The sequence below is a fragment of the Macaca fascicularis genome, chromosome 1, assembly GCF_037993035.2.
Source record: "Macaca fascicularis isolate 582-1 chromosome 1, T2T-MFA8v1.1".
In the NCBI taxonomy this organism is placed as follows: domain Eukaryota; kingdom Metazoa; phylum Chordata; class Mammalia; order Primates; family Cercopithecidae; genus Macaca; species Macaca fascicularis.
Genome location: NC_088375.1, coordinates 122,619,916 through 122,643,249, shown reverse-complemented (window position 1 = coordinate 122,643,249; position 23,334 = coordinate 122,619,916). Strand labels below are relative to the sequence as shown.

Below are 23,334 nucleotides of genomic sequence, written 5' to 3'. Positions count from 1 at the left end.
CTCTTCAGTGTCCTCTCCGACCAGGAACACAGAGGCACTTTCAGGGGACAGTGTGTGTGTTTGGTGGCGGGGACGAGGAGGACTCCAGTGGGAGAGAAGAGTGTAAGAAGGCAGGGACTTTGTTTCGGGGACATTGGCAAGGCCGACTTCATTGTGGTGCCCGTGCATGTACATGTGTGCTCCAGAGCTGTGGTATGTAGATCTGGGGCTTAGAGGGGGTGGACAGAGTGATATGTCAGGACTCACTGAAGGGTAGAGAGCCAGGAAGTAAGTCCTCTGTCAAATCCAGAGGGAATCTGGAAGAGAGGCTTCATCATACTGTTTATTTTAGGGGTTGGGTGGAGGAGGCAGAAGGAAAGCAAGGGACATCCTAATAATCGTGCTAAGGGGATGACTGCAGTTTGAGCTTCTTACCCCTAGGCCTTTCTGGCTCAGTCACCCTTTCTCTGGCAGCACCAGCCTGAGCCCTGAGACCTCTCATGAAGGCGGGCTTCACAGATTCCTCCATCTCATCAGGAGGGAATGGATTTTAGGAGGACAGCCACAGCACCTTTAGGCCATTAGTTTCCAGGGTGACTGGAGGGCAGGAGGAAGGGAGCGATGTGGGGGCTGTAGGGGACTCTGGCAACTAGGGCTTTAGAGAGCAGAAAGAGCAGACCAGAGGCTTCTCAAAACCACTAGGACTTGGCACCTTCAACTCTTTACCCCTTGCCAAGAATTTGAGGTCCTTAAGGGTTGACTGTGAGGGGCAGCTAGGGTGTAGTGGGTGGGAATGTTTCCTAGAGCAGGTCCTTAGGCCGTCGGGTCCTCAAGCACCTTTTCTCCAGCTCAGCCCTTCCCCACCTCCACACCCCCCGCCTCCCCAGTACATGTCATCGTTTGGGGAACACTGTAAATTTGCCATTTAGCAAATAGCCCATCTGGGTGGGTAGTATTTTTACAGTGTACAGAAACATGTCACCTATTGTCTTCTCCGATCCTTGCTACAATCCTGTGGGATATTAAATCAATATAAATATTTTGACAGAAGAGACCAACGCTCAGAGAAAGCATTTTTTTTTTTTTTAAAGCACTTTTGCCTTGGGTGACATGGTTAGTGCCTCTACTAAGGGGATGGGTAGTCCAGTATCTGCTGAGCTTCCACTTTGGTCCATGCAGTGCTTGGACCCTAGGTGCATTATGTCCTTTAAATCTCACAGCAGCCCCACATTATCACCTTTCACAGATGAGAAACATGAGGTTCAGAGAGGTCAAGCAACATGCTCAAGCTTCCGCAGTGACAGAGAGGGCTCTCCAATCTTAACTCCAAGTCTAGTGCTCATACCATGGTGCTGGCAGAAGTGCCTTAACTGCACTGCATGGGGAAGGCACCTGAGGTGGGTTCTGGCTGCTCTGGAGAAGGTGGGGACAGGCTGTGTCTTGCTCTTGTCCAGGGCACAAAGGAAATGATGGTGTGACTTGGGAAAGTCCCAAGGCCCCGGGGAGGAGGTGGGGATGTGGAGAGGACACAGCAACCTTCCTTGGGACAAGTTTGGGTTCAGAGATCACCCTAAGGGGTGGGGCACAGGGGAAGTGTCTGAGGGGGACGGAAAAGAGAGGTCCCAGGTCTGAAAGGTTGGGAAGAGAAAGGGAGGAGGGAGACCAGGCAGGCCCCACTAGCCATGCCCAGCAGGGACTCTTTTCTGTTCCCTGGGCCACAAAGAAGCAGGTGGAACCCTCCACAGATACCTGGGCCAATCAGGTGGCCCTTGTACCTGCCGGGGAAGTGGGCCAGGTGCGGGGTGGGGCTACATGTCAGGGAGGGTATTAAATGAGCTTCTAGCTCATTTGCATGTCCTAATTAACCACAAAGTGCCCCCCCAAAGGAAGAATTAAGCTGTCTGATTTCTCTCTGCTTACTTCCACTATCTCCTCCACATACACACTGCTTCCCTCTCCCTACACCTTCCTGTATACTTAGGCCCTAGGCATTCACATTCATCTCTTCCCTCCACTACAGTAAAATATAGCCTCTGTCATTGCCGTGGCAGGTGTCCAGGGGGAAGGGAAAAGTAAGTCTCCTCCATTGGACAGTCAGCATGCCATTTATGATCCACGCAGGACCATGGATAATATGGGAGGACAGATTTTGCTCTTGTTCCTCTTGATTTGGCTTTGGAACAGATATGGACAATTAGTGGGATCGTCTAAAAAGTACAAGATTGCAAGTCAGTTGGAACGGATTCAATCCCAGTTCTACCACTATGTGACCCTGGACAAGCTGCTTAACTTCTCTGAGCGTGTCCATGTAAAACAAGAGCAACAGCTTTCAGTGTGTAGTGAGAAGGAAATAACAGAGGGGAAGGTGCTGGCACCTGTAAATCAAGTTGACAGCAAGTGTTGCTTCCGAATTTTTTGTTCTGGCCCAAGTTGAAATAAGTTTTCAGTCCCCCGAGTCTCTTCTGACTAACCAATGGTTCAAAGTCTGCTTATTTTCCACTGCATCCGTTTGAGAGCAGGAGTTGGGTCCTTTTCATTGCTCTGTTCTTAGCTTTCTATAACAACACCTGGTGTTGGGAGGTGTTCATAAAGTTTTGTTCAATTTATCCAAACCACTGTGACCAGTCCACAAAACAGGTGAATTGTAGACGAATGTCCAAGAAGTACCTTGGTTTCCCATAGACTCATTCCAGACTTGGAGCTGGTGGCATCTTGAATAATATGCTAGTTGGCTTCTCCACCAGCCAGCAGCCCATGACCTCCTCCTCTCATGATTCAGTAGGTGGAATCTTCACATGCACTTTGTGTGTGTGCACACACACACACACACACACACACTACCACCACCACCTCCACCATCTCCACCTCCAAAGGCAGCCACAGCAAACGTTCCCTCACTCAAAACTGAAATGTTAGTATTCTCTGGGAAGACACAAAGGATTTGTAAGGGCTGGCTCCACCAGAATGGGCTTGCTCAGTTGGCAAACTCCAGGTAGAGAATTAGCAAGAAAAGGACAGGGGTTTTGGAGCCAGATAACCCAACCCTCTGTTTAAATCTCTGTCCTTTCCTTTGCTAGCAGCCTAATCTGGGCAGTTTACATGACCCCTAATAACCTCCATAGATGTGTCTGGAGAAGAGTGCCTTCTAGGGTCATTCTAAGTTTGAGAGATGTGCACACTACCTGACAGATAGATAGTAAGTGCTCAACAAAACCCAAAAAGCATGAGCGCCTTCCCCCTCCTGTAGCTCCCCCACCAAAAATGAAACATTTTACCATTTGCGTAGGATTTGAGGGTGACCCTAACCACCGCGGCTGCGCCCCCATAACCCCATCTTGAGCTCTGCCCCTCTCTCCACTCTCCCCAGGGATCCAGGAAGCAAGCAGAAGAGGCTTTTCTTACTATTTTGCCTCTCCAACTGGCTATTAATGCTTTGAGGGTGGGAAGGCATCCTGCCCCTAATTGCAGCTGTCACACCCCATCAGGCTGTGGGACAATTGGCGGGAGGCAGAGGGGGCAGTGGGAGGGTATGCCCTCCCGGCTTGCTCAGCCCAAGAGAAGATCCACATTGTCTTTTCCCAGCCAGTGAGTGTTCCCTGCTGGAGTGGGAGGGACAGTGGCTTCCCAGGGTGGTCCTAGGCGGCCCTCCTGGGCCACGTGCCCAGAGCGGCTTTAGAAAAACCGGAGCTGAGCTGCCACCTTGCCCTTCCCCCCTCCGTCCGGCCGCCTCTGGGTGAGGAGGGAACAGGAGGCCTGGGGCTGCTGCGTCTAGTGAGGCGGCGGCCACGGAATGGAGCTAGGAATTTTATAACCAAGTGGCTATTTCTTCTGGGTTCACCTTTACCTCACTGGTGAATTGACTGTTCTTTGACCCAGGTGGGAGTTAAGTGCAGGAGACAGGGGCTATGGGGTGCGGGGTGCTAAGAACTGTTTTTGTTGTTGTTGTTGTTTAGACAGTTTTGCTCTGTTAGCCAGGCTGGAGTGCAGTGGCACGATCTTGGCTCATTGCAACCTCCCTCTCCCGGGCTCAAGCAATTCTCCTGCCTCAGCCTCCCGAGCAGCTGGGTTTACAGGCGTGTGCCACCACGCCTGGCTAATTTTTATATTTTTTAAAGTAAAGATGGGGTTTCACCATGTTGGCCAGGCTGATCTTGAACTCCTGACCTCAGGTAATCCGCCTGCCTCATCCTTCCAAAGTGCTGGGATTACAGGCGTGAGCCACTGCGCCTGGCCTGCAGGGCGCTACGAACAGTTGGGGAGGAGTGTGTAACTCCAGGGTCCAGCTTCTACTCTGCAGTCAGGCCTAGGCTCTTCTGTCTCCTGGCTGCAGTTGTTCCTGGACAGGTAGCGTATCTAGGCTTGTTTCCTTATCTGGAAAATGGGATCATGTCTGCCTGCCTCACTCACTTTCAAATGGGACCATGGAGATGAAAAGGCATTCAAACGGTCCAATGCTATGTCTACATCCTTCCTCCCATGTGCATGGGGGAGTGTCTAGGGCTTCCCCGGCTGTTCCTTACACACTGTACTCATTTAGCTCATTTTCTCAGGGTCCAGGTATGGACTGAAACCTCCAAGGCAGGAAGGGATGACCGGTCGGGTTTTGCCTCACTGCTGCTCCAGTCCCAGGAGGCCCGGGGTTCAGTCCCTGTGCCTAGAGCAATGTCTTGCCAAAGAAGCCGACAGAAGGTTGGGAGAGCCATAGACAGGTCTTTATTCGGGGGCCTATCTGGGAAACCTGATGCTTCAGGGCTCTTTTCCATACAGAATGTTCAACGGAGGTCTTCGGGGGCAGTGGAGATGTCAGAGGGATTTTCTGATCTCCTCCCCTGCCCTCACCTACTGTCACCTCCAGCCCCAAAGTGAGTGTGTGCATGCCAGACAGACACACACACACACACACACACACACACAGCTCGCTCTCCAGCTACTTTTACCTGCTCCACCAGCCAGCCCCCAAGACAGCCTCTCCCAACCACATTCCCTTCAGCCCAGAGCCAAGAGCTCTGGCTTCTCCCTGCTTTCTGGGGGAAAGGAACTTGGAGTTGGGCTTTTGGGAGCCATACCGCCCACCCTCCCTCCTCCCCAGGGGCCCAGCACTGGGACCTGGCCCTTTCAGGTTCAGTCAACTTTCTGTCTCTAGGATTCAGACCCAAACAGCTGTGTTAATATCAAAGCCTGAGGGTGAGGGCTCCAGGGCCTTGGGGCAGCTTGTCGGGGGATTCTCCCCTCGCCTGTGCTCCCCGGTGCCTGGGAAGGGGAAATGTCCAGAGCCCTTGGAAAGGCTCCGCTTCTTGACTTTCTGTAAGCGGCCGGTTCGGGGCTCAGGGACCATGGGTGTCACCCAGCCTGGTTTCTCCTTCAGCAGCCGGTCACGGTCAGGCCGCACACTACGCAAGAACTTCTTAAAGATGTTTGCTGTCAGGGCAAACCTGCGGCCCAGCTCCTGGGGCTGGCCTTTCTCTCCTTTGGGTTCACGTGCCCCCCCAGTCTCACCCTTCTCCCCACCCTTCTCCAGTTCTGGCAAGTCTAGCCAATTGCCCACCAGGTCAGCAAAAACGTTGTCCCCTAACACCAGAGGCTGTCGATTCCGGCCCCGGGACATCAACGTGGAGGTCCAGTCATCCGGTTCCACTCGCTCTGGCCCCTGCTGAGCACAGCTTTGATGTGGCTGTGTCCTGGGCAGGGGAGCTAAATCCCTTCCACAGACACTCCTATGGGATGGAAATTTGGTGCTGCTGCCAAGAGAAGGTTGACCAGAGGGGGAACAGACTGTGGGCCTGGCAGGACCCCTGCCACCCTCCCAACAAGGATGCTCGCGCTGGGTCCTGGGACCTTCAGGGCTGCCTGGTGCAGGACCCCCTCCAGAGATCTCCAGCTGTTCCAGTGCTGTCTGCACCTGGAGAAGCTTCAGTTCTTGCAGTGCACCCATCATGCAGTTCATCTGATCCTGTAAGCCATCACCCACCTCCTTCATGGACATCTGCGAGGGAGAGAGAAAGCATGGGGCCTATGAGCCACAGCGGGCAGCAGTGCCTCTCCCAGCCCTGAACCTGGGTCCCCCACTGAAACATGCACTTCCAGGGTCATCCAGCCTGCCACCAGCCCCATCTCTCTATAGCCTAGTGCAGTGCAGATCAGTGCTGGGTAAAGGAAATAATAATGGTAGCTAACTAGCTAAGGCAGGCACTGTCCTGAGAAGGCTCCCCCCACCCCATACACACACACACACACACACACACACACACCCCCCACACACATATTTCATCTCCCCAACTACCCTATGAGGTAGTGACTAGTACTGTTCCCATTTCACAGGTAATTTGCCCAAGATAAGGTAGTAAGAGGTGGGACTGAGATCAGCCTGAAGTGCACAGAGTTGTAGTGGCCATCCTCATCCTTTTTTGAGTCTGAGCTCTCTTCCTCTGCTTTGTAACAAGAATTGTGCTAAGGACTCTATGTGCTTCATCTCATTTCATCTTTATATAGATCCTATGAGGTTGCTATTTTCTCTTCTTAACAAATGAGTAAGCTGGAGGGGGTGAAGTAACTTACGTAACGTCACACAGCTCATAGAGCTGGGACTCAAACACGGTACTGTCCCACTCCAGATGCTGTAGTCCTAACTACCAAATAGAGGTTGAACATCCCTACTCCAAGAATCTGAAAGCCAAAATGCTCCAAAATCCAAAACTTTGAGACACAATATGACCGAAAGTGACAAATTCTACCCTGATGTCACGTGGTAAGTGGTAGCCAAAACACAGTCAAAATTCTTTCATGCACAAAATTATTTAAAATATTGTATAAAACTACCTTTGGATTATGTGTATAAGATGTATATGAAACATAAATTTCATATTTAGACTTGGGTCCCATCCCTAAGGTATCTTCTTATACATCCCTAAGATATTATATATATGCAAATATTCCAAAATCCAAAACACTTCTGGCCCTAATCATTTCAGATAAGGAATACCCAAACCTATACTACCTCGAGACTCGAGATGGCTGGGCAGTGGAGCTAGGCTTTTTTTTTTTTTTTTTTTTTTTTGGAGACAGTGTCTTGCTATGTTTGCTGGGCTGCAGCACAGTGGTGGCTACTCTCAGACACAATCATAGTAGACAGCAGCCTCTAACTCCTGGCCTCAAGTAGTCCTCTGGCCTCAGCCTCCTGAGTAACCGGGACCACAGGTGTGTGCTACCTGCACCCAGAGCTGGACTTTAAGGCTACTCTGTCCTCTATAGGACAGTGAAGAAGGGCTGAAAAGGGCATTAGGAGACAAGGAAGAGCTCCGATTCCCCAAGAGAAAGGGTAGGCCTGGGGTTTCCTGCAATTGCTGTTCACATCTGACTCGTCAGAAGGGAGACAAGGAGGCCAGGAAACTCCTGTTTGCTGAAAACCCAGTGCTGCTCAGCCTGCCTCTCCCTGCCAAACACCTGTCCTCTCTCAGCTGTTCTCAGACTTGGCTTCAACACTCTTCCTGCCTTCTCAGCCCAGTTGGCTCTGCTGCCCTGGCCAAGCCAGAGTGGGATGCTGGGGGCCAATTCTCCCAGCCCCTTTGTGGGTGTCTAAGGCCTGAGTCCCGGCTGCCAGCTGGAAGGGGCTGAGAGATTGACTTGGGTGAGGGCCGAATTTGGAGGCTGCATGGGGGCGGGGGGACTGTGTCTGATAACATTCACAAGGTTCCCAGTTCCTGGGCCCAAGCTGCCTTGGTCCTGCCAGCTCCCTCCCCAGCTCCTGATCAAGTTACCAAAAGCAAACCTCCTGTGCGGGGACCATCTGTTTCTTAAGCCCCCCAGAGACCCACGGGATCATCTTACCTCCCAAGCTTGTCTTAATGCATAGAGCTAAACGCAGAAGATGGAGGGATCGGAAGGGCAGGCACAGAGGCTCTGCCGGGCTGGGCTACAGCTGACCCTCTCAGGCTTCTGGGTCAAATCCTCCCCTGCCAACCCTGGCCCTGCTGGGGATGGGAGATTCCAGCCAGGCTCTCGATAAGCCAGCAGAAGCAACACTAAAGAACAGTGGAGGGCCGACTGCCCTTGAGGGCAAGGAGGCCTTTGCTGGGGCGTGGAGATTGCCCATGCTTTATGCACTTTCCCCAAGACAGGCAAGAAGAAATGGCAGTTCCAGGCCCTGACAGCCCTGGGATTTGCCAGAGTTTACACCATTTGAGTGGCGGTGGTGGCGGCAGCAGCAAGGGACACGGAGCCTGTGGGACAGATGCACCTGTTGACAGCCCCTCTCTCTGGCCTCTTTGCTTCTACTCTCCTGACCCCTTCCTTTTGGAAGCACTCAGCTACAGCTACTAAGACCTAGAGCAGAGTCAGAGGAGACTCTAAGCCCCAAACCAAACTCAGCTCCTCCCTTGCAAGCTGCTTCTCCCTCTGACTTCCCTATTCTCTCCCTTCCTCCAATACCACTTTCCTTGTCTTCCCTACCTAGAGCCTCAGTCATTTTTGGCCTCTCCATTCAACTACCCCTGCTCCTGTCCAACTTACTCATGTTGGATTTTTCCTCCCGCAAATGTCACATATCTTTCCTTCCATCCTCAGGAATGCTGCAGAAGCCTCCTAGACGGCTTCCGAACCGCCAGACACATGGGGACCTGATCAGTCTTCCCAGCACACATCTTCTGTCATCTTCATGGCTCTCCAATGCCCAGACTCAAATCCAAACTATTTGGTCCTGCAGTCAAGATCCTCCAGGACAGAATTTCAACTTTCAGTTCCACGCATATCCCTACTCCCTGAGACATACCCCCCATGCTCCTGTTAGAAATCTTCTGTGATATTTAATATGCTCTTCTCTGTAGTCCTGCCATTTATGTACTCACCCCATGTCCTCTATGCGTTTAAATGCTCAGTCCCTTGTGAAATATGTATTGAGTATCTACTCCTTGAGGACAGGGGCTGAGATCTATACATCAGCATGTCAGCCCAGAACCTCGCTAGCACCTGGCACTTGCTACATACGCATAAAACATATATTGAATACCACTGACCACCCCAGATCACCCTCCAGGCTGCTTGCTACCCTCAGATAGTAACTCACTACACAGGGAGAAAGAGCCAGGGCTGCTTCCCAAGGTTTCGTTTCATCCAGAGGCAAGGAGTCCCGAACTGGCAGGCTTCCTTCCAGAAGGCTAAACCCAGCCCAGGTCGGAGGTAGAGGGAGGAATGAAATGACCCCATTCAATCTCTTCCAGTGTGGAAAAATCCAGAGTAAATAATGCTGACATTTTGCACAGTTTTCCAGTGAGAATGAATGTGTGGGTATGCATGAATTCAAGCTGCCCATAAAACAGAGGCCCTATGTAAGTAAGCAAGTGCTGAAACTGCACCCATCTGCAAAATAATATTCTGTATTGGTTAAGAACTTGGGTTCTGGAGACAATGGAACAAAGTTCAAATCTCAGCTCTGCCATGTAGTAGCTGTGTGACCTGGGCAAGTTATTTACATTCTGTTTTTCAATTTCTCCATTCTTTTTTTTTTTTTTTTTTTTTTTGAGAGGGAGTCTTGCCCTGTTGCCCAGGCTGGAGTGCAGTGGCACAATCTCGGCTCACCACAACTTCCGCCTCCTGGGTTCAAGCAATTCTCCCACCTCAGCCTCCCAAGTAGCTGGGACTACAGGCACAGGCCAGCATGCCCAGCTAACTGTTCTGTATTTTTTGTAGAGACAGGGTTTCACCATGTTGCTTAGGCTGGTCTCGATCTTCTGGACTCAAGCCATCCTCCCACGTCAGCCTCTCAAAGTGCTCGGCTAACAGGCGTAAGTTACCGCACCCAGCCAAATTTCTCCATTCTTTAAAATGGGAATAACAGTTTCTGCCTCATAAGCTATTGTGCAGATTAAGTGAGGTAATGTGTATCTGCATGAAACCAAGAAAGCATTAGGTGAATTCTGGCTGTTAATTTAAGACTTCCCATGTACTTCCACAACATTTCTTCCTTGGTGAAACTTAGCACATAGTCATGACAGGATTCCGTTCCTTATATCTGGTCTAATCAAGGAGAAGCACAAGGAGAAGGTCCTGTTTTTCCCTCCCCACCTCTGCCCCATGCAGGGGCTGGGAGAGAAGGAAGGGAAGTCTTGGCACCCTCCTGCCCACTCCCAGCCACGCTCAGCCCAGCCACATCCAGGGTGCCGACGCTGAAGGGCAAGAAGGCATCTGGGAGAGGGATGAGAAGGGAAGGAGGAGTTGGGGGAACCTGGGAGGACCACGGCAGTGGTGGGGCAGGAGTGTCAGCTGGGTCTTGACTAAGAGAGGAGCCAGCAGAACAGCCTTTCCTGGCTGACCCCAGGGGATGCCGTCACCCAAGGAGGAAGAGTCGGAGGCCAAGCTTGGGATCTGCCTTCTTCTTCCAGAGCTTGGGACCCTCTCAGGTCCCCGGGCTTCCCTTGCCTTGGGACCAAAAGGAGGAAGAAAGGGGATAGTGAGGCGGGTAGAGGAAAGGAGAGGGGCCAGCTCAGATAGACAAAATCCCGAGCAAACATGAGTAGCTCTAAATCCATCTCCAGGCTGCAGGGTGCAGAGTTCCTCCGGAGCCTCTTAATGTCTTGGAGCCTCAGGTTCTTCCTCAGAACAGGCACCAAATCATACCTAACTTGCTCTCAGGTGTCAGCTGGGAGAATTCACAAGAAGGTCGACCTGGTCCTGATTAGTTTGAGGGGGAATGGATCCAACAGCCACCTCCTTTTAACCCACCCCTAGTCTCTCCTTTCTCTCTTTCTCTCTCTCTCTCTCTCACACAGAGAGAGAGAGAGAGAGAGAGAGGGAACCAACCTGCTCCACCATCAAAGGTAAAACCCTTAATAACCATATTCCAATGAAGATTGTGGGAATCCCTTCTGTGAAAAGCCAGGAAAGGTCTTCTCACCAGCTCCTTGCCTCCACACCACCCCACAGTCCCTCCCCCACCCTCAGCGTCTCCGGAAGTCTGCATGTCAAACTTCAGTCTCCACGGCTGCAGTTGAAACCAGCCCCTGGGTTCCTCGCTGTATGAGAGCTGTAGCACGACAGGCACCCGCCTGGTGTTTGTGAAGGGCCCCACACTCATCTGGAGACCTGACTTACTCGGCCACATGACATTTGGGCAAAATCGCCCACCTTTTGGGCCTGGGGTTCTGAACCTCAGATGACATCTCCTGGTGTCAGCACTAGCCCTTTTCTCTGCACTCCCTGATCCCCACAGCTAAACTCTGAGGCCAGGCAGGTGGAGTTATCCCCACGTAATGGATTAGGGAACCAGGGGGCTGGGAGGTCCATCTTCTCCCTCAGTGTTTCCCAGCATTCCTCCCCAGACCTCCTTCATGATTTTCACCCTATCTATACAGGACCTCGTCTCCATGAACACATCTCTTATCTGTTTATGTAAATAGTGTACTTATGAAGGAACTTGTGTGAAGTGTTTACACTTGCCGTAGACAGATGGCACCTATCAACACACATCTTAAACTGAAAGCTTTCCTGGAGTATCGCCTCCATCATCCTGAGCACCACCAGTGGTTCCTGGGGTCTTGAGGCTTATTAGTGAGAGACCTGGGACCCCAAGGCTGGCTTTCGCACTCCAGGCCAACGAGCTTTCCATGTCATCGTAACCTCTGACCTCTTAGTCTCCTGGGATTGTTGTGAGAAGAAACCAGGGCAGCCAGCAGGAAGTGCAAAGGGCAGTTACCACCAGATGGGGAGGAAGAACGTGAAGTCATCCTTCTGAGGGGCTCCGAGGCCTCCCTTTCACTAAGTCATCTGAAGAGGGAAGAGGAACTGCCTGCCTGGGGTTGGAGGGGAAGATGCGGTTCAGAACCAGATCCCACCGTCCTGGACTTCCAGCCCTGAGCCCCACAGAGGTTGTGTGGGGTCAGCTGGCCATGGATAGCACCCTCCCCCTGGGCCCTGTTGGGGCCCTTTGTGGTGAGGGAGGAGCAGGGATGGGAAAATGTGACGCCGGCATCCTCGGCTCCCTTCCCAATCCCTCCCCTGGGCCCCGACTGATCCCGCAGCTGTGCCGTCCTTCCATCCATCTCACGCCCTCTCCCAGCTCAGCCAGAATCCTTTGACACAGGCTCCAGCTTTGCCCATGAGCCTGGCTGTGTGCCCTGCCTCACTTCCCCCACCCCATTACTCACAAGATCCCCACAAAGTTCCTTTCAGCCCCTGGGGAAGCTAGGAGGAGGCTGAGGGCCGGAAATGGGAAAAGCCCCACTGTGCCAAGTGGCCCATTCTCCAGCTCAGTGAATAGGGACCTTCACAGCCCCTCACACTTGGCTGGAACTCTCAACAGGAAGGTAAAGTGGAAACTGTGCCAAGAGCTGTAGGAGAGAGGAGGGTAAAGAAAGGAGAAAGTGAGGGCTGTGAAATGGATGGACCCACTTTCCCAACAGAACCATCTATGGGGGTCACACGCTCAGGCAAGGGGCAGACAGATGGAGAGGGGATTCCAATGCTGCCTCTTCCTGGAGCTTGCCTCTTAGTCTCCGCAAGCCCTCTTCCCTCTGACCAGCTTTAGCTCCTCTCCATTGCAGTCAATCAACTTCCTCGAACATCCAAGGGACCTCAAGAAGAAGTTACCTTCTTTTTTTCCTTTCTGGTTCAGGCCTTCAGTATCTCTTGGCTGACTCTTGTAATAACCTTCTAACTCATCCTCCTGCCTCAATTTCCTCCCTCCCTCCACCTCCACCTCTACCCCATATCACCTTCTGGATCCCAGGGCTGCTCTCCAATGCATACAGAAAAGGCCAGACTCTTTAGCATGACATCCAGAGTGTGTCCACGACAGCTCTTTCAGCACTGTTGCCCACTCTTTCTCTGCATTTTACCCTGTGCTCTAGGCAAACTCCAGCTGCTCTTCAGACATCCCCACCACTTCAGCTTCTGTACCTTTTGTTCATGTTGTTTCATTATCTGCCTGGATTGCTGTTCTTCTCCTGTGCGTGTCCCTATGTATCCCTCAAAGTCTAGTTCCAATGCTACCTCTTCCAAGACATGAAGCTTTCTCTAATCTCCCATTTGGAGTTTACTTCCCTCTCTCAGAGCACTGAACCTGTGCTTGTTACATAACACAATTCCTCTATTTCTGCCCCAGAGGTCTGCATACATGTACCGGTTGAGAACATAAGCTCTGCAATCAGACTGGTGGGGTCTGAATCCTGGCTCCTCCGCTTACCAGCTCTATGACTTTAACCAAGTCACTTAACTGTCTTTATTGACTCATTCATAAAGTGAGAATAATGAAAGTACAACTTCTTAGTGTTGTTTTGGCAATTAAATGACATCATAAATTATATGTCTGGCATATCGATGTTAACATCAAGTAATGTTATTATTATATCTTCTATTAAACTGTGTGTTCCCTGAAGACAGGATCTGTGTCTGTTTGTTTGTAATGATAGTGCCAGTGCCCAGTAAATGCCCTAAACACAGTATGAACTCAATAACATGTTCTATCTATGAATGACTCTTACGCAAAACAGTCTGATCAACCCATCATCAACAGTTTACCAAGTGCCTACGACACATCAGACACTGTGCTACATGTGAAGGACATACAGTTGGTGAGGCACTTAAATTGTCATTTGATCTTCACAGTAGCCATATAAAGTAGGTATTTTAAACCCCCATTTTAGAGATGAGAAAACCAAGGCACAGAGAGGTTAAGTAATATATTAAGGTCACACAGGGCCATGATTTAAGTTGAAGTTGGTCTGACCCCAAATCTTATACTCTGCATTCTTCCCGATGACCACACTGCCTAACTAGTCACATAGTCATCTTTCCCCAACATTAAACATCAAAGAAGATGCATTATGAGATCCTTTGCAAAAGCTTTTTTCTGCCTCGGGAAATTTGCCTTTTTGCCCCAAGATCTGAAGGCTGTTCCTACTGTATCTTCTCCATTTCCTACTTTTCTTCTCCTTATTTTGCCTTTAGGCCCCAGTCCTTACCCATTTGCCAGAAACCCCTGAACTTGTGGCCACTAAAAGCTAGAGAACTGCTTCCCCATGCCTCAGCTATGACAGACATTCTCAGAGATGGCCTCCTGCAACCTCTCCCTCCTCCAGGAAGCCTTCCCAGCCTGGCTGTACTTCATGAGCTCTGATCACTCAGCCTTTACGCACTCTATTTGTTCTACACAGATCTGAACTCACGAGGGATGCCCTGTGAGCATCATACATCTGCCTCGTCTGTGTGCCTGTGTCTACCCCACTTATTGGCAGCCCACAAGGGAGCTGTGTGTATGGAACAGCTGGTCCCAAGGCCTGTGTTCAGGCAGGGCCCCTCTTTGGCGGCTGGAGGGAGAAAAGAGATGTGTTCCCTGCTGAGCTGTTGCAGCCCCAAGCCCTCATTCTAATGAAGAAGTGTGTCAGCTGCTGCTACTTCTCCTGCCACATTTCATCCCTGAAACCCGATCCCCTTCCCTTTCCAGGCAGAAGGAAAGGGCCAGCTCTCTACTTATCAACTAATTGAGCCAGGATCCCCAAACCCTCAGCCTTCTCCCAGCGCTCACCTGTTACAATGACATTTTCTGCTTCAGGGAATTGGGAAGTTCCACTACTTTGGTTTTCAGAAACACACTCTTCTTGTCTAGATTTTCTGGGCCAAGGACAGGGATAGGATGCAGAAGGGGAGCATAAAACACCCTTGACAAAGATAATTTCACAACCTGTTAATGTTTTGTTTTCCAGCAGGTTTATCCCACAGTGTCTGCAGAGTGTGTGATTCTTGAGAGAAATTTACTGAAAGAAATGAACATAGAACTTGACCAGTATTACAGGAGGCCATGCCTGTGTAAACATGAACTAAGGGCAGAGCCAGGCACACAATGTCTTCCGGGTGGCAAGGGAGATCCTGCCTGGGATGGGCCATTTGCAGTCCAAAAGCTCCCTAGCTCATGACAGAAACCAACTGTATTCCTTTCCCACCCCATTGTGACCTAGGGTATTAAGTCAACACCAGTCACAAGCAAGCTGCATTGAATTCAATCCCTACTGTCCCTGGGCAAGGCAGCCAAAGGGCTGACCCTGGGCTAATTCAGCTCTAGTTTCCCTTTTGCTACTGTTGGGGATACTAAGGCACTGAGATTTGGCTCAGCTACCTAAGCACTGAACTGAGGTGTCAGGGAGCAAGTGACACTCTACTAGCTCTGTCTGTCCTTCTGCTCTGTCTCATCTCTGAGCAGGCTGGCATTGAGGAGGGGGTGGAGCACCATGGGGGGTAGTGCAGAGCTCTCCCATCTGAGTGTCATTCTGGGATCCAGGCCAGGCATTTGGCTTCCTCTCCAAGAGAGTCAAAGGCTGAAGCTGCTCAGACAAAGGGCCAAATGAAAGCTAATGGGGCGCTCAGTGACTTCAGCCTCTCCCTTTCCTCCTCCCAGGCATTGGGGGCTCAAGTCCTTGGCAGGAGGGGGTGCAAATCAAGATGTGAAGCTCAGCTCAGTGCAGATTTCTAGTTGCCTTTTTTATTCTCCTGGCATCCGTAGTCTCTGTCTTCCTCCCCTCACCACCTCCCACCTAGAGTGCTGTAAAAAATGCAAATCAGCAGGATTTAAAAATTCGAGCCCATGCCAGGAACACCCACAAACCCTCCATTAAGGCAGATCCTGAGGTGGGTGGTGTAGTCCCCAACTCGAAGCACAAAAAGGAGGATTCTATTAGATTCTTTTCTCAGCATGGGTCTTGGACCTCAGACATTATCTGTGATGACCTTGAGCTTGCTTTCTGGTACTGCACACATAAATGGGAAAAAATGAGAATTGTGTATGTGTACGTGTGGGCTGGGGCCAGCCATCCCAATCTGGCATGAGAAGCATGTGCAAACGACTATGGGAAGGAGCATGGTGTAAGTTCAGAAGAACAGCAATGAATATTCCTGTCTCTCAAGAAGTATCTCTCTGAGTCAGTAACTTTTGCATCTGAGTGTCACCACAGAAAGGGCTCCAGGAGGAAGGGCTAGAGAGAGAAATGATGGTTGATGTGAGCAGGCAGACCCTGGAGTAGGACTGACAGGAAGAGTGGCAGGGTGACTTGGTCAGGAAGCATCAGTGAGAACACCTGCAGTTTCAAACTCTGCCCCCACCCCCAGAGCTGGCCCCTAACACACTGCCAATTTCCTTCCCAAGCAGGAAGAGTGTAGCCTTTGCAGGCAGGAGTGGGAAAGGCTGTCACAGAATCCGGAGAGCCATAAGCTGGCCCTTTCTAGATGCAGGTCTGCTGTTGTGTGGCCTGGGTGCCCCTGGCTCTGGAAAGTAAGAAGAAAGAGGAGAGCAGAAAAGTGAGACTGAGAAGAGTCGACTCCAAGAGAGACAAACTAAAAGAGATAAAAAGAGACGAAAGGCAAAGACACAACAGAGCCTCGTGGAAGGAGAGATGGGCAAAGCAGAGATGGGGCTGTATGTGCATAACATTTGCCTGAATTCCGGTGGGTGAAGGAATAAGAAAGATGGCAGGTGGCGTGGGGGCGGGGGTAGTGGTATATGAAGCCAGTGAGAATCAACCTGGCTCTCCCTAACATAGCTTTAGCGGACACCACTCCCCCGACTTCGGTGATATTTCCCCCTCCCCAGACTGAGTTACTTCTCCCCCTCCCTGCACTCCAGGGCCTCCGAACGCTCCCTGTGCACTCCCCAAGCCCAGACCTGACATCTGGCTGGGCCTCCGCAGCTCCCGCTCGCGATCTGCCAGGCAGAGCCCCTCCTCCAGCGCAGGGCCCTCCCCCGCCTTTCCAGCTGCCAGCCCCCTCCCTGCTGGCAGACAAGCCCAGGCAGACAGCCGGCCAAGCCTGCCCCCGCAGCCGCGCCAGCTCTGCCAAGCCCAGCAGAGCTAGGGGCCCAGGGTGGTACCGGCTCCCCTCGAGCTAGCAGTCCCGCTGACCTCGTGCCCGGGCAGGGATCAGGCCCCAGCACCCTCCTCCTCCCCGCGCCCCGCCCGCCGGCGCGCTCCAGGCCGGCCTGCGCAGCCCAGCACCCGGGCGCCCGCGTCTCGCTCCCCAGACCTTGGCTCCCGCGCTTTCCGCGTCGGCGGTGCGGGGGCCCCACTGCGTCCGAGTGCCTGGCCATCTCTGGGCGTGCACTGTTTTCTCCCTGGGGTTCTCTGTGTCACATTTCAGCCTGGTTGGCTTGCTCCCTCTGTCTCTCTGTCACTTGTTCTTGTCTCATCACAAATCTTTGCTCAAAGTTTCTTCGTGGCCCCCTTTCCTGAGGACAAGCCCGGCTCTCTGCCTGCCGGCCCGCGTCCTCCCCTCTCTTCCCTGGCCCTCCTCCGCCCTGCTTACGCACCGGCCCCCCGGGTGCCCGGGCGGGGACCAGGTGCCCGTCGGGGCGGAGCAGTCCTCCCTGCCCGGGAGCCAGCTTCGCTCTTACCAGCTCCTGTTTGAGGCGACGCAGATAGCAGTCCATTTCCCTGCTCTCCATCGTCATGCGCCCATTTGTCGGGTTCGGTTCAAACAGAGAGTGCCCGGGTGGGACCCCGGCCCCACTGGAAACTGCGCGCCGGGCAGCCTCCCCGCCCCTGCGCCCGTAGCGCTAGCCGCGCGAAGCTGAGCCTGCGCTGCGAGCCCGGGACTTAGAGCCGCTTCCCCCGCGGCTGGCAGCGTGCGGTCGGTGCTGAGGGCGGAGGGAAAAGTGGGACAGCCAATGAGAATTCAGGGGGGCTGTCTTCAGCCAATGGGCAGGGCGGCCGGGGGGCCGGGCTGGGCGGTCGAGGCCGGCCCTACCACGGTGTTTGCACAGGACCCGGGCGCAGCTACTGGGGCTGGCGGGGACACACCTGGTCCCGGCCAGCGCGGCGGCGGACATCGTGATTCCAGGCCGTACGGCGGCCCCCAACGAAGCACATGACCCTCGTGTGGTCATAAAGGGAGAGCACATTTTTACTGGGAGGGACTGGGTAGCGGTGTCATGTCAGTAAGAGGCAGAGTGCCATAGTGTCAGTCCCTTTCCCCAAACTCCGATCAGGAAGGGAACACCCCCACCCCCTCCGCTGCCATCCCCAGAAGTCCCTCAGAAGCTCTTTTCTCCCCGAAGAGGACCCTGGGAATGTGGATCCCGCCTCACTCCTAGAGTGAGGTCCTCGAAGCCCTGCCCTCTCAGGCGGAGCAGAGACGCCGCCGCTTGGCCGGTTCACGCCTATCACACAAAGCCGCCGAGGGTCGGCTGCGCCCCTGGCAAGGCTGTAGGGCTGGGGATACTGAGTATGATAGGCGAGGTCCCTGCTCTCAAGAACTTACATGGGGAAGAAGGGGAGGCGAGATAAACAGGTAAACACACACACACGGTAAGCACGGTAATTTCAGACGATGATTTTTATGAGAACATGAAACGGGGTAGGGGGTGTGCCTGTTTTCCCTGGGGCCTTCACCGGGGTGGGCAGGGAGCAAGCCTTTCTCTCCCCAGGGCTCGGCGTCAGTCAACCTAGCTGACGCTCTGGCCTTTGGCGAAGCGCTCAAAGGCTGGGATGCTCCGATGTTATTCGAGCCGAACAGGAACCGTTCGAGCGCCAGCCAGGCCCTGGAGGATGAAGTTGCAGCCGATGGGCTCCATAGGCCGATGGGCTCGGCACACCGGCGGGGTTGCTCTTCCCAGCCCCAGCCCTGGACGCCCGGCTCCGCGTGCGCCAGCGCTGCTCCCTCCCAGCGCGGAGACGCCGCGCCCGGCCGGGCCAGCCGGGGACGGTGGCGCAGAGCACAGAGAGCAATTAGGCAATTAGCGACGTGTTGTTTCAAGGTAATTAACGGGGAAAAGTTTGCCCCAGGCAGGATTTGAGGTCTCTGAGTGGGACAACTGTAAGAACACCAGAGAAGGCACGAACGGTGCCGGTGCCGCGATCGGTCCGTCGGTGGCAGCCAAGAGTGCCAGATACGCTAACTATTGATAGATGCGCGGGTGGCTCACGCCTGTAATCCCAGCACTTTGGGAGGCGGAAGCGGGTGGATCACTTGAGGTCAGGAGTTCGAGACCAGCCTTACCAACATGGTAAAACCCCATCTCCACTAAAAATACAAAGTTAGCTGGGCGTGATGGCCTATGCCTGTAATCCCAGCTACTCCGGAGGCTGAGGCAGGAGAATCGCTTGAAAGCGGAAGGCGGAGGTTGCAGTGAGCTGAGATCGCGCTATTACACTCCAGCATGGGCAACAAGAGCAAAACTCCGTCTAAAAAAAAAAAAAGACGGGGGAGAGAAGGAGGAGAGAGAGATACAGAGAGACATAGACACGTGGCGCAGGGAGGGAGGAGGGACAGAAATGGAGGGTCTGAAGAGAGGGAGGGTGAGAGCGAGAGAGAGAATTAAATCTTTAGAAGAGTTTGCAGAGTCCAGTTGAATGGCCTCCACTTAACAACCCCATGTCCTCTGTTATACAGTAGCTCTTGCCCACAGCTTTCAGCCTAGCCCCAAGAGTCCTTTTGGGTGAAGCTGGGGCAGCTGTAGCCAATGCATACAGAAAAGAAAAAAGAGGCACAGTATGGGCTGAATTTGGTCAGTGACCGCTGGCCGAGCCCAGGCAACTCTGGCCCTACCAGTCTGAGCAGCATTGCCCCTCCTGCCTTTTCTGCAGCTGTGGGCAGAAATCCTCCAAGAGATCCCTTTCTATGGGACCCATCAGATGTTCAGAGTGAGAGCCGCCCCCAAGGACAGAGTTGTGGTTTCCAGTCCAGGTGAAGAAGTTCTGTAGTTGAATACTATGGGACTGGGATAGAAAGGACCCAGCGTTGACATATAGTCCACAGAGGGGGCCTTTAATGCGGAGAAACACCACAAAATGGTTCCCCAAGTTGAAGGGCCTTGCTTTGCTCCATCTCCAGTCTCCAGCACGGTAGTCAGATGTAAGAAACTCTAAGTAAACGTTTGTGGATCTGTGGCTGAAATAGTGTTTTTGTTTTGTTTTGTTTTTGTTTTCGTTTTTGTTTTTTGAGACAGTCTCACTGCCAGGCTGGAGTGCAGTGGTGTGATCTTGGCTCAGGGCAACCTCCGCCTCCCAGGTTCAAGCAACTTTCATGCCTCAGCCTCCTGAGTAGCTGGGATTACAGGCGGGTGCCACCACGCCTGGCTAATTTTCGTATTTTTAGTAGAGACAGGGTTTCACCATGTTGGCCAGGCTGGTCTCAAACTCCTGACCTCACGTGATACACCCGCCTCGGCCTCCCAAAGTGCTGGGATTACAGGCATGAGCCACCATGCCTGGCCTGGTGAAATAGTCTTTAGGGTCCAGTGTAAGCCCCAGTTTTCTCCATCTCTGAGGCTTCATGGGCTGGAATCCACTTGGAAGTTGGGAGGCTGACTAGGGTTGAAAATCCAAAAGAAGGGGGCTGATCTCTTGGCAAGAACCTAAGATTGGGTGGTTAGGTCTTCTGTGCTGCTGACAACAGAGTATGACCTTGCACAAATGCTTTCCTTTTACTGGGCCTCAATTTCCCCTGCTTATGGGTTTAAACCTTTGTGAGTCTGTAACACTTTATACTCCTTACAAAACTCTCTTCTGGGTTGGACACAGTGACTCATGCCTGTAATCCCAGGACTTTGGGAGGCTGAGGTGGGTGGATCACGAGGTCAGGAGTTTGAGACCAGCCTGGCTAATACGATGAAACCCCATCTCTTACTAAAAATACAGAAATTAGCCTGGCGTGGTGGCGGGCGCCTGTAATCCCAGCTACTCAGGAGGCTGAGGCAGGAGAATCGCCTGAACCTGGCTAAGGCAGAGGTTTCAGTGAGCCAAGATCACGCCACTGCACTCCAGCCTGGGTGACAAAGCGAGACTCCATCTCAAAAAAGCAACTCTCTTCTGAAAACTAACTGTGAAGTAGTCAGGAGCGGGGGAATATTTACCCCATCTTGCAGATGAAGAATGTATTGTTAGCAAAGCCAGCTCACATTCCATCCATTTTCAGGTAGAGAGAGATAGCAAGAAAACAAATTGATAGTCATAATACCAGTGCAGAACTCAAAAGAGAAGTTTTAGACAAGTCTGAGGTGGTATCACTGTGTGGTTCCCACAAGACTTTGGAGGACAATTACTGTCTAACTCTGAAGTCCTTTCGTGGTGCTGGGCCATTGCAACTTACCTATTCCCTTGCTTCTGAGAAGGCCAATGTTACCCCAGGAGTGTGTGTGTGTGGGGGGGGTCTCTCTCTCGCCTTGTTCCTGAAGAGGTAACTCTCATCTGGGCAGAGCAGGCAGGTGGAAAAAGTAGGAAAAATAGCTGCCTTCTGCTTTTTATTTTTAAAAAAGGATTTAAGTGATAGAGAATAAAGCCTGTTGCCATGGTTATATAAACATGGATAAATATTTCTGGGCTGAGGATGGGGGCTGGGGGACATGATTCATTTTTGCTGAAGAGGAATCAGATGGCTCAGCCTCCTCCCTTCCACCCACCCACCCGCCTCTGAAACTCAGCCTGGAGGAAGGATGAGGTTATCTCATTCGAAATAAATAATAAAGAAATCAAAGCTCTTTAGACTGGTTGTGAACATACTTTCTTAAAGCTGTTCAGAGCTGGGGTGGAACCCTCAGAAGGTACGTAGCCATTTGCCCTCCACTGGTCGGCACTTTACCTGACAGAGAGGGTGCAGCTCCTGGAAACTGTGTCCAGTGCTGTCAACTCTTGGGACTTTGCCTAACCTAGCCAGGGAGGGTGGCCCCCTTTGTCCCACTGCCAGAGCCTGAAGCTCCTGACACCTATCAATGAGCTCAAATGAAGAGGCAGAACCAGTTGTGTCCCAAGGGAGCTCAGATCCTACATTAAATAATGGAAACACCGCCATTCTCCTGGCTCCAGATCTATAGGATCTATGGCCCCCACCTGGAGGTCCCTATCCACCAGGTCCTAGCCAGCTCTGGAAGACATACCCGAGTGAGGCAGTGTCCAGCTTCTCATCTCTACTGGCAACAGGAGAGCTGGAGAGCACATCCTGGTGCAAGGAGAGAGATACCTGGTCACATAGCAGTCTGGAAACCTCATCATAACATCACCCTCCCAAGGGCAGGGGCCCTATCGCCAGTGCCCTCATTCCTTGCCCCTGACTGTGGCTGCCAACAACTATTATCCCAATCCCATCGCCCACCACATGCTGCCTGATCATCAACAGGAAAGGCTGACCCTAGAGATAAATACATGCTGTTGGAATGTGTTCAGATATCACTGCGGAACTGTTTCTCTCTAGGGAGAGGACCCTGCCTGACTGGCTGGCCCAGAGGTGCTGAGCAGAGACTGTGTACATGTCTGAGTGGGAACACATTGGGATGGTAGGGGAGGAACTGGACTGAGGCCCAGCTATTCTTGAAAGAATCCAACTCCCAGCTTTCATGACATCTTCCCTTGTCTACCTTAGACAGAGGACTGGGCTCCTCTGACCCTTATAAGTCCAATACCAGGAGGGACAGCTGAGAGGATGAAGTGGCCTGTGTGTTGGGGAACCCTCTCAGTTCCAAAGGAAATAATCACTTTGGGTTTTAATTTAAAAAAACAAAAACCGGCCGGGCGCGGTGGCTCAAGCCTGTAATCCCAGCACTTTGGGAGGCCGAGACGGGCGGATCACGAGGTCAGGAGATCGAGACCATCCTGGCTAACACGGTGAAACCCCGTCTCTACTAAAAAAATACAAAAAACTAGCCGGGCGAGGTGACGGGCGCCTGTAGTCCCAGCTACTTGGGAGGCTGAGGCAGGAGAATGGCGTAAACCCGGGAGGTGGAGCTTGCAGTGAGCTGAGGAATCAAAGACTGTAGTCATAAAAAGCTCCATGAACTTTGGGTGTCTTCAAACAAAGGTTGTCATTCTCTTACAGATGGAGCGACTCAACCCAAAAAGGTTCGTCTGTATGGTGATGGAATGTGGTCTCCCAGTTTTCAGCATAGCACTAATTCAGCTATTCTACTCTTCAGAAAGCAGGAGGGAGGTGCCCTAAAGTGGATTATTGAAATGATGAAAGCCACTGAGGAAGTGAGTTCTGATGTTCCACATCCACGGAATTGCCATCATTTTTTTCTTTTTCTTTTCTTTCTTTCTTTCTTTCTTTCTTTTTTTTTTTTTTTTTTTGAGACAGAGTCCCGCTCTGTCGCCCAGGCTGGAGTAAGTAGCGCAATCTCGGCTCACTGCAACCTCCGCCTCCTGGGTTCAAGCAATTCTCCTGCCTCAGCCTCCTGAGTAACTGGGACTACAGGTGTGTGGACTACAGGTGTGTGCCACCACGCCCGGCTAATTTTTGTATTTTTAGTAGAGACAGGGTTTTACCATATTGGCCAGGCTGGTCTCAAACTCTTGACCTCGTGATCCGCCCACCACGTACTTTTGCCCATAGTGCTAACTCAGACCACCACTCTCACAACCTTTACTTCCTTATAAAGTCACTGGGCTTCAAGATCAG

At 52.2% G+C, this 23,334-nt stretch overlaps 1 protein-coding gene across 3 annotated transcripts; it reads right to left on the bottom strand.

The window, feature by feature from the left end:
• Positions 1-1,040: 1,040 nt before the first annotated feature.
• Positions 1,041-17,551, bottom strand: INKA2 (inka box actin regulator 2). Of its 3 annotated transcripts, XM_015431202.4 has the most exons (3): positions 17,342-17,551; positions 8,485-8,685; positions 1,041-5,962 (listed from the first exon to the last, which is right to left on the bottom strand). In XM_015431202.4, the coding sequence occupies exon 3, from the start codon at positions 5,960-5,962 to the stop codon at positions 5,126-5,128; it is 837 nt and encodes a 278-aa protein (XP_015286688.2). In that variant the 5' UTR covers positions 8,485-8,685; positions 17,342-17,551; the 3' UTR covers positions 1,041-5,125. The 3 variants fall into 3 exon arrangements, with proteins under 3 accessions (XP_015286688.2, XP_005542406.2, XP_045241186.1); XM_005542349.5 differs by lacking the exon at positions 8,485-8,685; XM_045385251.3 differs by lacking the exons at positions 8,485-8,685; positions 17,342-17,551 and adding an exon at positions 16,975-17,061.
• Between the last annotated feature and the right edge of the window lie 5,783 nt (positions 17,552-23,334).